We start from the raw sequence: 12691 nt of genomic DNA, 5'->3' as shown, positions 1-12691 counted from the left end.
TTGTATGTAACAAGTAACAACAGAATAGTGTGTATATATATACAAAGAGTAAGAGGTAAAATTGACCGGACCTCCAGTCACTCGAGTGATCCCTGGCGTCAGTGAGAACCTCTGGTTACAAAACTAAGTTACGCCCACGCTATGTATCATGCACATGACATATGATAGGTAAAACTGACTGCAGATGAAGAAGATCCACAAGATATATAAGTTATTAAAAAAATAAATATATATTTCAAGTTATTGTATTTTGATTTTTACTAAAAAAAAAAATATTTAAACACAGCATGAATGACTTAATTATTAATAATTTAAAAGCTCTATTATAAATTTATCTAATTTTTCAAATTATATTACCTATTATTTAATATTGATATAAAAATATAATTTTATTAATTTATTATCATTTATAAATTGAGGAAAAAAGAAAATTAAAAATGAAAAAAAAAAAAACAAGCCTGAGGTGATCGTCGGTATATCACGGATATACAGAGATAAGATTTTTTTTGATCATCTTACTCACTTGAAGATGACTCCCTGCTGTTTGACCTCATCATGGAAACACCATGGGGGTCTTTATGAGCCGCATAAATGCGTTAAAAAAAATAAAATCGGCTTTTGTCTCTTATTTAAAATTTAAAAATCATATATTCATACACTGATGGCACCCGCTGATCATTGACGATGTGTTTTGTCTTGAAACACATTGAAATGAGCTTGTTAAAGTATCATGATTTTATTATTTCTTTATCGTCATTTGTCAATGTCATTAACCCTCAAATATTCTTCAATAAATTCATCAATAAATGTGAAAAATAATTGATAATATTTATATAATTTAAATTAATTTTTTTAATAAAATGAATCATTTACCTGATCATTGGCAATCAGCCTGGATACGTGGTGGTAATATTGATAAAATTATTTGGGTCGATAAAAATATTATGGCATGGAATACCGCAAATTATATTGTATTTTTCAACATTGAAAATAATAAAATAATGCTTTATCATTGTTTAAATGAAGATGGTGCATGTTGTTTATCGGGAAATCCTTTATTAAAAATATTTGCATTATCTGAAAAATTACCAAATCCAAAAATCCTCATTTATAATTATCCAAATTTAAATAAAATATCAGAATGTTTTAATCATGATGATAATGGATACAATTCAATTGAATTTACATCAACTGAATATTTATTAACACTTGGAAAAGAGCCAAATTTTTTATTAACAATATGGTCATGGAGAAATGGTGAAAAGCTAAAATCAATATCAACTAAAATCCATGATTATCAAGAACAAATCATTAAAATATCATCAAATCAACCAACAAAAATTGCACAACTCGGAAAGCTGTCTGGTAAATTATTAATATGGAAAATAATATCATCGCCATTAATTTTAATATCAAATGAAGAAATTTTATTGTCAAATAATAATAAACCAGTTTATTGTGAATGGTCACATGATCATGATAATTCAATTCTTGCTATTGTTGATAATCATGGACATGTTTATATAACAAACAAAGAAAGTTGTGAAATAAAACGTGTTATATTTTCTCAACGTTGTACATTGTGTACAAATTATGAAGTACCAATAATATGCTGGTATCGTGGTGGTATTATACTAAAAACAACATTTTGCCAAATAAGATATTATCAAAAAAATCCAATAAATAATTATTGGCAACGTAAATGGTGTATTAAAACAAATTTAAAACCATCAATACTAACTTGTCATCCAACAAAAAAGGATCGAGTATATTACTATACACATGAAGGATATTTAAATCAAATAAATATCATTGAAAATTCAACTGAACAACCAGTGATTCATCAAAAATTATATCTCGGTGATAATTATAAGCTTGTTAATTTTATTTATCCTTGGGGATATCATTTGGCAGTTGTTGATAATTTAAAATTGACTATTATTAATGCTGAATGTGGCAGGGAATCAAGTTCATTTGACATTGATGTTGATGGTAAAATAATTGAACTATTAACACATTTTGATTTTCCATTGATTGTCGTTACAACAAATATTGGAGAAGTTGCATTAATAAGTATTTTAAAACCAAAAGAACCATGTGTTATACGTAAATGTTTATTGCAAAAAAATAAACTTGATGTTTTGAAATTTTCAAAGTGTGGTAGACACTTGTTTATTGGTGAAAAATCATCTGGTAATTGTTATTGTTTTGTAACAATTGGTGATGATTTTTTTACAAATATTTATTCATTTAATATTGATAAAGCTATGATTGATGTTGTTTTATATGAAGTAAATGGTAAATTAAAAATAGTGATACTGTTGATGGCATTAAAAAGAATACAAGTTGGTTGTTTCGTTTTAATTTATGAGGTTGAATTGAATGATGGGAGAGTTAAGGTACCAAAAAGTATGATAAAGCTACCATCAGCATATCAGTCAATTCATTATGCACCTGGTGATAGTTTGGAAATTATTGCAACTCCATATTTATCGAATAAGTTACATTTTTTAAAGGTACATGATGAACGTGTGGATTTATCAAGAGTTGTTACAACTGGGCATCAAGTACGTGGTATTAAATTATCAACAAATCGTGAAGTAATAACGACTTATGGCTATGATGGTCTTGTTATTGTTTTCAAGATTGAATCTTCATTTGAACAGGTGATATCTTTGATGACACATCATAGAAAAAATTTAGGTATTGATATGGCTATTTGTCGAACATCTGGAGACTTGATTGTTGCTCTTGGTCATGATAAATCTCTAGTTTGTATGAAATTTCGTAAAAATATTGATAATTATAAAAAAATAATGTTAACGACATTTGAACTGGAAGAAAATAATTATGGAAATGAAAAAAAATATTTTTATGATTATTCGATTTTTAAGAAAAATATTATTGACATGTTGTCGGACGATTGTTTATTATTTCCACCGGAAAATCAATTTAGTATGACTTGGATTGATTGGAAAAAATCACAAGATTTAAAACAAAAATCAGAAAATTTTTATCAATTAAAATCAGCTTTGATTGATGATTTGAATAAAATTAAAAATAAAATATCAAATATGCTAGATGAAAATGAAATTTCTCCAGATATTGAGCAACTTTCAATTTCACATTTTGATCTTAATTTTCATTATAGACAACAAAAAATACATTCATCAACAGAAGAACGTGAAAAAATATTATCACAGTTGAAATTTTTATGTAATGATTATAAAAGAATTGAAGAATGGATTAAAATTAAAATGTGGGATCCACAAGAAATAAAAGATCAATCAATTTTCGAAATTTACGGTGATACAGAGATTAAAAATTATTCAACAGAAACAGAAGATCCACAAGAAATCGAAACAACAAGGTTGATAGAATCATTCATTTCTTCTTATGAATATAAAAGCCAAAAAAATATTCCTGAAATATATTTAATGTTGAAAAAAAAATACAACAAGTGTTTTAAAAAAAAACCAGAAAGTCTAGATGATTTGCCAAATGATGAAGATCATTTGCAAGATGACGAAAATAATATAGAAGAATTTTATGCAGCTTCAGGTGAAAAATGATTGATTAAAATTATTTTAAAATTATAATTTAATTGTTTTTTATTTTTCTAGGAACCACGACTTATAGATTCATTGATTCTTCCTGTGAATTTTCACAGTTTGAAGATTATACATTTGAAGAACGTTTCCAATTGAATGATCAACTAATGAATGATGCAAAAAAGTTGAAAAATTATTTTAATAAAATATTCAGTGACATGGTGACATCAAAACAAGTAGAAATATCAAAAATACAAAGCTATATATTAAAAATTCGTCACATTGATTCAGAGTTACAGCTAATGTTCAATGAAAATGTCAAAGAAATTCCAGAAGAACCAGCTTGGACATCCAGGGAGAAACCAGAGTCAGTTATTCAAGTTAATGATGATGAGGTTCAGGCAAAGATTTGGATATCACCATCAGAACAAGATATTTTAATGAAAAAACATGAAGAAGCAGAAAAGCTGAGACTACTTTTATTAGCTGATGATTTTCGTGAAAGAGCACTGATGGCTATGATGGACGGAGTGATGGAAGTACGATGGGAGGACATCATAAAAAAAGACATACCAAGACCATCATGTATGATTAACAAAATACCTGAAGACTATAATCTCGATGATATTTTGTCAGTTAAAAAATACGAAAGCTCTGTTGAGAAATTATCAGCTGAACGTGATAAATACAAAAAAATTCTTTACTCTGATTATTTAAAAACAATGGAGTTAATAAAACGTGATTCTGAAAAATTTAATAATCATTTGAAAAATTTTTTTATCATGAAAATGAAGTTGGAATCAGCGATTCAACAAATTAATTTAATACGAGCACGTGGACATCTTGAAGTGTTATATTTTCTTGAAGCTTTTAGAAAAAAAATAGACTTGAATAATAAAATATTAATTGATGAAATGAATGTTAAAAAAATTCAAGATATTGATGAAATAATTAAAAAAAAAATTCCTCTATTACAAAATCAACGTAAAGAATATTTAAATAAAGAAAAATTATTATTAAAAAAATTTACTGCTGAATTTTCAACGCTTGGACAAAAAAATTTTGATGTTATTAAAAAAGAATATAATAAAAGGCCAAAGGTGTCATTAAAAAGCTCAACAGTTGCTGATATTTTAGAATTAGGTAAATGTATTTTAATGAATACTGATGATGTTATTTTGCCTGAAGATTGTTTTGGATATTTAAGAACCCTAGAGGCATTCGACATTCCACCGACAGATTTTCCAGAATCAATTGAAATTGAAAGTTGGCAACAGTTGTGTAAATTACGACGATTAAAAATTGATCTGGAAATGAAGATAAAAGCAAATATAAGTGAATTAAATGACATTGAAAAATTAATGATTGATCATTGTAAAAAAATTGAAATGTGTCGAGAAGAATCATGTAGATTTGATGAAGAAATTAAAAAAATTAACGATGAATGTGATGAATTTGAGACTGACTGTGAAATTCAATTGGTACTTAATATGGGACAAGTTGAAATACCAGTTGAGGGTTATATTGATGATGCATCAAATGCACAATTAATAATATATAATGTTATTAAAAAATTAAATGACAATATATTGTCAGCTGGTTCCAAAAAAATACGAGAAATAAGTAGAACAATAAAATGCCATGGTGGAACAATCTACAAAGAATGGGAACATAAATATCGTAGAAAGAAAATTGATAATTATAAGGATGATTTGTATGAAATAAGTAATTTTTTTGTAACTAAAAATATTTATGATTATTTGAAAAAACAATCGTCAGAAAATGTAGGAATTATTGATAAAACATCTCGGCAATTTGAGCATGAAATTGAGGCAATAAGAAGCAATCTCAATAAATCTTTGCGTGATTGGTTATTAAAAGTAAAAAATATTGAAAAAAAAATTGATATTACTAATGAAAAGAACAGAAAAATGGATGAAAAAATTAAGAAAAAAAATATTGCAAGATGGATTCTTGAGTTTCAACGTGATATTTTAGGGGAAGATGAATTTAAAAAACATAATGAAACGAAATTAAAAATGATTATGAAAAAATCAAAGTTGTTAAGAAAAATACAAGAATATTTTATTGAAAATTCAGAATTGATGAAAGAAAATGAATTATTATTGATAAGAAAATTTCCAAGATACTCGTTTCTTCGTGTATTGAACGCTGAAGAAGATTAATTTTTTAAAAAAATAAATAATAATCAGTTATACAATTCTCATAAAGTCATTTGACTCATAATGGAATTAAAAAAAATTTTATTATTGAAAGTCATTGTTTAAAAAAAAATTAAATTTATTATCTATCAAAAAATCTTTTGATCAAGATATTTTAAAATTTATTAATTAAAAAAAATAATATCATCATCATCGATATATTACTGACGAAATAAAAAATAAAAAAAAAATTATTAATTATTTATCTGAGCTAAAAAAAGCTGTTAAAGCATATTGTTGCTAATTTTAAACTGAAAGATTTTAAAATCTCTAAGGTTCATAGAATAATCTTAGCAAAGATTTTGTTTTTCTATTTTTTTTTTTTATTCAATTACATTAGAATAATTATGCGTTGACGTGTTGTTTAAATGCTAGAAGCATTATGCCAATAAATAAATTATAAAAACAACTGTATACCAATCAAATTTAAATGAAAATAATTAAAAAAAAAAATAATTCATTTAACGTATCATTGAAATAACAAATTGAGTAAATATTTACAGCTTTTGATTGCCAATAATCATTATAAATCACTTATAATATTGACACTCGTTTCTAAAACACAACAGTGAATTTTTTTTAAATTCCCAAACGTATCTTTATACAAATATATGAAATCAATTAATCATCAATTACAGCCCCCAAGGTATAATCAAGCGAAAAAAAAAACAAAAAAGAAGGAGTTACCAATACAATCCTTATTTTTAATTTTATTATTTTTTAATTTTAAAATATATATAATACCAAGCAACAAATTATTCTTCATGGATTATAATATAATCACAATCCAATCATAAGCACGCAATACTAATACAATTTTTCACGCGTATATTAATTATTTATATATATATATTTATACCGTTGATTAACGATTAATAATAATTGCGTGGTTAATCGATCGACGATCCTCAGTGTGTATCTCACTAAATTCATCAAACTATATATACATATAAATAATTCATCATAATGCGGAAGCTAATTTCTTAATATTTTTTCCAACTATTATTATTATCACCCATTAATTTCTATAAATAAAAAACAAATAAAAATGTATTTTGTTTTTAAAACTTTATTTTAATAAATTTACACGTTTTGTGTTATTTTATCGACAATGACTAATTTATTTATTTACCGTTACTAATTAATTAATTAATAAAAAAACATCTAATAAATTTATAAATATTATAATTTTTTAAATTTATAATTAATTTATGTTTTTTAATATTTTAATTTTTAATTTTTAATCAAATTCAATTGGTATTATTGACCTGAAAGTGGCATTCAATACCAGAGTATTTGATTATTTTTTTTTTTTTTAAATTTATGAGGCTTTGTTTATTGGACATGTGAAAAAGCCACTTGAATGGCTTTTCCTCGAGATGAAAATGCATTTGGTCCACTCAAATCAATGCAAATTTTAATGGGGCATTGATATTTGTACATGGGAATATATTTAGTATATGAAAATGTGTGTGGATAGTCAAATCACATTGATAAAAGGTTCATGAATGTAAAAGAGTCTGGATGTTAACCGCGTGTGATTCAAGGCAATCTGTTAATGCGTTTCGATTTCCGAGGGTTTTTTTTATATGAAAAAATAAAAATAAAAATCATGTTTGTAAATGAAAATGTAGAATGTAAAAAAAATTAACACTAGCATGCAATTTTTTTTGATCGTTATTACTTTTTTTTTTTTTTTCTTTCGATTGGAAAAATTTGTTTGAAAATTTCTTTGCAGACATTATTCTATATCATGGAGGGTGTCATTTATTTTATCGTTTTTTTATTATTTTTATTTTATCGTTTACTTTGAATGTTCTTGATGTTGGCTATAAGTGTGAAGCACCATTCTCGGGCTTGTACCAAAGTTTTAAATTTCATGTATATTATGTTGTAAATGTATATTTTTTTTTCGAATGTGTTGGTAAAGGTGTAGATATTCATCGAGTGCCAAAAACTTTGAGAACACGCGATCCTATATAAAAGCTCATGTGTCTTTTGTGTAATTTTTTTATTTTTATTTTTCATGTTGAGGTAATGGTAAATTAGAATTGTTTTAAAATATATTTGATATTTTTATTGACGGTTTTAGCAAGTCAATTGAACAATAATAAAAATAATATTTTGACATATTTTTTACGTCGATATTTGATTGTCTTATTTAACTTGATAAAACAACAAAAAAAAAATATATTAAAGATAAATTTCGATGAGCGTTACACCTACGACAATTTTTTTTTTGTGTTTTTTTTTCGATACAATTGAAATATGTTTAATATAAAATTAAAAAATATAAATTGTTGTTATTTTATTCACGAGATTTTGATCCTACATTGTGGAACTTGTTGTAATGTCTCGAGGGTATTGGATATATTTTAAAAGTATATAGAATATATTTTACGTCCTCAACTCTTTTTTAATATATATTTTATTTTTTCGATTACGCCTACTTTTTTCGTTCACTGAGACACTGAGAAAGAAATGGTATTGGTTCCACTTTCAGGTCATAAAGAGACAAAGGATCATCTCTCTTGTTGCAAAATATTATTTTCGACAAACAAAAAAATTCATAAACAAGTTTAAGACTTGATTTATTTTTATATTTATTTATTTCAAAATTTACAATTTAAATAATTTCCATTCTCTAAATATTTTCTTTGATATACAATTGATAAAAATAAATTTAAAAAAAAAAAACAATGACCATTTTTTGAATCGAAATAATGACAGTTATCCTCGATAAGCTGGACAATGATGGCATCAATAAATATATATATAAAAAAAAAAATAAAATCTACGCAAGTAATGTTTCGATGGAATTACGTATGCACAAACCAAAAGTCAATATGTCGAGTGGTTAAAGTAGGTACTTGGTTTTGAGTTTGAATAGAGGGTAAAATGAAAATCTAGTGTGTAGTCCACCCTCTTTACTTTTCGCAAGATTTCACTGAATTTGAAATGATGCTTTTGTTCTTCTTTGTCTTATATACATTGAAAAATAGCAATAATATTTCTTAGCTACTTGCTTGCTTCTTATGCATTTTGTTATATGCGAAACACGTACACGCATTTGTATTTAATGCTGCGTGAAAATCACATTCGATCTGTCCATCCTTTTTCACTAGAATAACCACACATCACCCTTCTATACTTTTGTATATTATTATCAAAAACTACCATCACCTTAATGTCCATCAAAATTTTGATGGAATCGAAAAAGCTAAATTTAAAAATCAAATATATCTCTTATTTAAATTTTTCTATTATTCATATATTTCTTCAATGAAAAATAAATGTAAATAATAGAAATTAATAAACAAATTGTTGAAAATATTCTCGACTTATAAATCAATAAATAAAAAAATATCAAATTAAATTTAAATGACATTAAAAAGCTACTAAGAAAAATGATAAAATTTCTAAAAAATAATTTCGTAATTTCAATGATAAATTGATGATAAATTTGATGATTCCAAGATGAATTGTGAGATTCATCAATTGATATTGAATATTGAATAAATTTAAATATACCAGCTGCTGAAGGCGATGCATTAAATTCACAATTAATTATTAATATAATATTATTCAAAAATAATAAAATATAATATTTCTATTTTACTATTACTATTATTATATAAAAAAATATATATTATTATGAGTTTAAATATTTATTAAAATTTCGAAAATATAAAAAGTTAAAAGTTAAATGTCTATCTAACAAGTATAATGTGTATTCTTTTCTCAAACATTTTATTTATTTAATCAAAGATAAATATATAAAAAAATATAAATAACAGCTTGAGGGTTGTGTGTGTATATATTTATAGGATCAACGAATTCTTACTGGTCGTTTACGATTACCAGACTAATCTTGTTTTAATGACAGGTTCTTGGAGCAAATGGGCCCGACCAAATAATGAAGTGTCAAATCGGCCCTTGGTGGGCGAGTCTTTTTTATTTTTTTATTTTCATTTTTTATCCTTGCTATTTTTGTATATTAATTTTATTTATTTAATTTTTTTTCTTTTGCTTTCTCATCGTCGTCATCATCATCATCATCGTGGTCATCGTCGTTGCTGTCGGCTGACGAGGGAAAAATTTAAAAAATATCATGGGCTTGGGTTTTTTTTTTTTTTTTTATACGTAATATATTCTGTCGGGGTATATTTTTAATTAGCAACAGGAGGATCTTGTAACCACTCGACTCTTTTTTCACTATTATTATCATCATCCTTCGACATTCTTGTTTTATTTTTTTTTATTTTTTTATACCCAGGTAGGAGTTCTCGGGCTTGAACAACTGTGCCAGGCTTGTGCGAGGGTCGTGTATCGAGCCTGGGGAGCACAGGCTTGACACAAGCTTGTGCCCATTGTTTTCTCCGGCCTTACACGAGCCTCGTTAACACAGGCTTGACACAAGACTGTCCCCGTTATCTTTAACCGGCCTCACACAGGCCTCAATAATTCAAGCCGGTGTCAAGCCTGTTTTTTTTGTTTTCCCCGGCCTCACACGAGCCTCGTTAACACAGGCTTGACACAAGACTGTCCCCGTTGTCTTTAACCGGCCTCACACAGGCCTTAATAATTCAAGCCGGTGTCAAGCCTGTGTTTTGTTTTCCCGGCCTCACACGAGCCTCGTTAACACAGGCTTGACACAAGACTGTCCCCGTTGTCTTTAACCGGCCTCACACAAGCCTCAATAATCAAGCCGGTGTCAAGCCTTCCTTTGTTTTTCCCCGGCCTCACACGAGCCTCGTTAACACAGGCTTGACACAAGACTGTCCCCGTTGTCTTTAACCGGCCTCACACAGGCCTCAATAATTCCGCCGGTGTCAAGCCTGTGTTTTTGTTTTCCCGGCCTCACACGAGCCTCGTTAACACAGGCTTGACACAAGACTGTCCCGTTGTCTTTAACCGGCCTCACACAGGCCCTCAATAATTCAAGCCGGTGTCAAGCGTGTTTTTTTTGTTTTCCCCGGCCTCACACTAGCCTTGTGTCAAGCCCGTTTTACCAAGCCTCACACGAGACTTGACTTGTGCATATATTCAATTAAAAAAAAAAAATTAATTAATTAGATCTATAAATTGTAAATAGACATTTTAAATAAAAATTATTAGGTTTTGACTATCGTGCCAGGCTTTTACAAGGACTGTGTATTGACTCTCGAATAAATTTATTCATATAAAAAATTTTGACTGACTCTTTCATGAATCCCCCGTGGTCGACTTGATAGAGCATTGGAGTTCCACGTGAGAGACCTAGGATCGATCCCCCGTTACGCCGTTTATTTTCGTTCACATAATCATCGTTAATTCAAATTGTATTGCGTAAAAAATAATAATGTCAAATCAATAAATTAATAATAATTGTTTATTTATATTTTTTTATAATTTTTTTTGCAAGCCGGTGTCAAGCCTGGGAACACAAGACTGTGTCAAGCCTGGGAACACAAGACTGTATCGAGCCTGGGAACACAAGCCTGTGTCAAGCCCGATACACTAGTCCGACACCAGCAAATACATCGTGAACATTCCAGACTTGACACAGGCTTGTGTCTCAGGCCCGACACAGGCCCGAGAGCCGGGTAATCAGGCTTGTCCCAGGCTTGTGCCCGTCGTCACTTCCTACCTGGGTAGACAAATTTGACAGACGTTTATGAAAATACTTTTGATGATTTTATAAATAATTAAAAATTCACAAAGTAATGTGTTTTAATTTTTATCAAAATAATAAATTAATTAATTAAGTTTTAAAATACATAGATGGATCAATTACACTATCAACTACTCCACTAAATTTATATATTAAATTCAAACATTTTTTTTTGTTTTTAAATTAAAAAAATATAGATGTGCAAAAAGAGATATCAATTTAATTTTTTTATGTTTAACGATTGACTTCTTGATGAAAAGATTCAGCAATAATACAGAGAAATAATATTCATATTGCAAAGTAAATAAAAAAATTTAAAATGTATTTCTTGCAAAATCTCAGTCGCCATTAATTCCGGTCCATCCGACAGGTCACTCGGGTAGAACACAGAGTCTGGCCATTATAGATATTACATGCCTGGAGAGTTTGCTCGTTGTCGGTGAAAAAATAAATGTAAAAAAAAAAAAAAATAAATAAATAATGAATAAAAAATAGAGAGATTGAAAGAGAGGTAAAGGGGGAAATAAACAGATATATATAAGAAGTATAGTGCGAAGAGAGCTAGCACACTGGGATGATCAAAGTTATTGCCCGTATCGAATAATTATTATTGTTGTTTACTTTGAGGATCTTGCGGGTCGCCCGGGTTCGCCTGGCGGCTGCAATTTATTTCAAAATTTATTACCGATGACCGATTAACCAGTGGAAGCAAAATGCAAAAATTAAATTTAAAAAAAAAAAAAAACAAAATATAAATAAAATAAATATATGTATAAATAAATAAGACGAATGTATCGAATAGAGATCTTTTGACGCCTATTTGATTCTCATCCATGTTATATTCACACGTAATTTTTATCAACTTATCAAATATATTTTTAACCTTTTAATCGTTATTTATTGGTTTATTGATGTTACTACTACTGATCAGTGATCATACACTTGAAATTAATCTAATATTTTATTTAGTAATTAATTTTAAATATTATGTTTCTTTTAGATGGAAATTAATAACATGACTGTTAATTTAGTGTTGAAAAATTTCGATGGATAGTATTTCTATTGAGATGTAATTATTAATTTAAAATAAAAATAATTTTGATAAATAAATTATAGATATCTAACAGAAAAAAAAATATTTCTATTCAATTGATAATTGAAGAGAAAATTATTTAATCAAGTTATAATTGACAAATTTAGTTAATTCATCTAAAAAATATAATTCCATTTAAGGATAATAATTTATAATAAAAAAATTCAAGTAA

At 27.3% G+C, this 12691-nt stretch overlaps 1 protein-coding gene across 1 annotated transcript; it reads left to right on the top strand.

The window, feature by feature from the left end:
- The first annotated feature begins 860 nt into the window (after positions 1-860).
- Positions 861-12445, top strand: LOC122847660 (cilia- and flagella-associated protein 43-like). The gene is made up of 6 exons (XM_044145473.1): positions 861-906; positions 1027-1365; positions 1453-2193; positions 2266-3561; positions 3624-5619; positions 12427-12445. The coding sequence occupies exons 1-6, from the start codon at positions 861-863 to the stop codon at positions 12443-12445; spliced, it is 4437 nt and encodes a 1478-aa protein (XP_044001408.1).
- Positions 12446-12691: the final 246 nt, after the last annotated feature.

The sequence above is a fragment of the Aphidius gifuensis genome, linkage group LG1, assembly GCF_014905175.1.
Source record: "Aphidius gifuensis isolate YNYX2018 linkage group LG1, ASM1490517v1, whole genome shotgun sequence".
Classification (NCBI taxonomy): domain Eukaryota; kingdom Metazoa; phylum Arthropoda; class Insecta; order Hymenoptera; family Braconidae; genus Aphidius; species Aphidius gifuensis.
The sequence above is the reverse complement of the archived record's forward strand: the minus strand, read 5'-3'. Positions and strand labels throughout refer to the sequence as shown.

Excerpts from the sequence above, each read along its gene's own strand:
- LOC122847660 (XM_044145473.1), top strand. The coding sequence starts at position 861 with ATGAATCATTTACCTGATCATTGGCAATCAGCCTGGATACGTGGTG. Across the intron at positions 907-1,026 it reads ATCAGCCTGGATACGTGGTG|ATGGTGCATGTTGTTTATCG; the intron begins GTAATATTGATA and ends GTTTAAATGAAG. Across the intron at positions 2,194-2,265 it reads TATTGGTGAAAAATCATCTG|CTATGATTGATGTTGTTTTA; the intron begins GTAATTGTTATT and ends ATATTGATAAAG.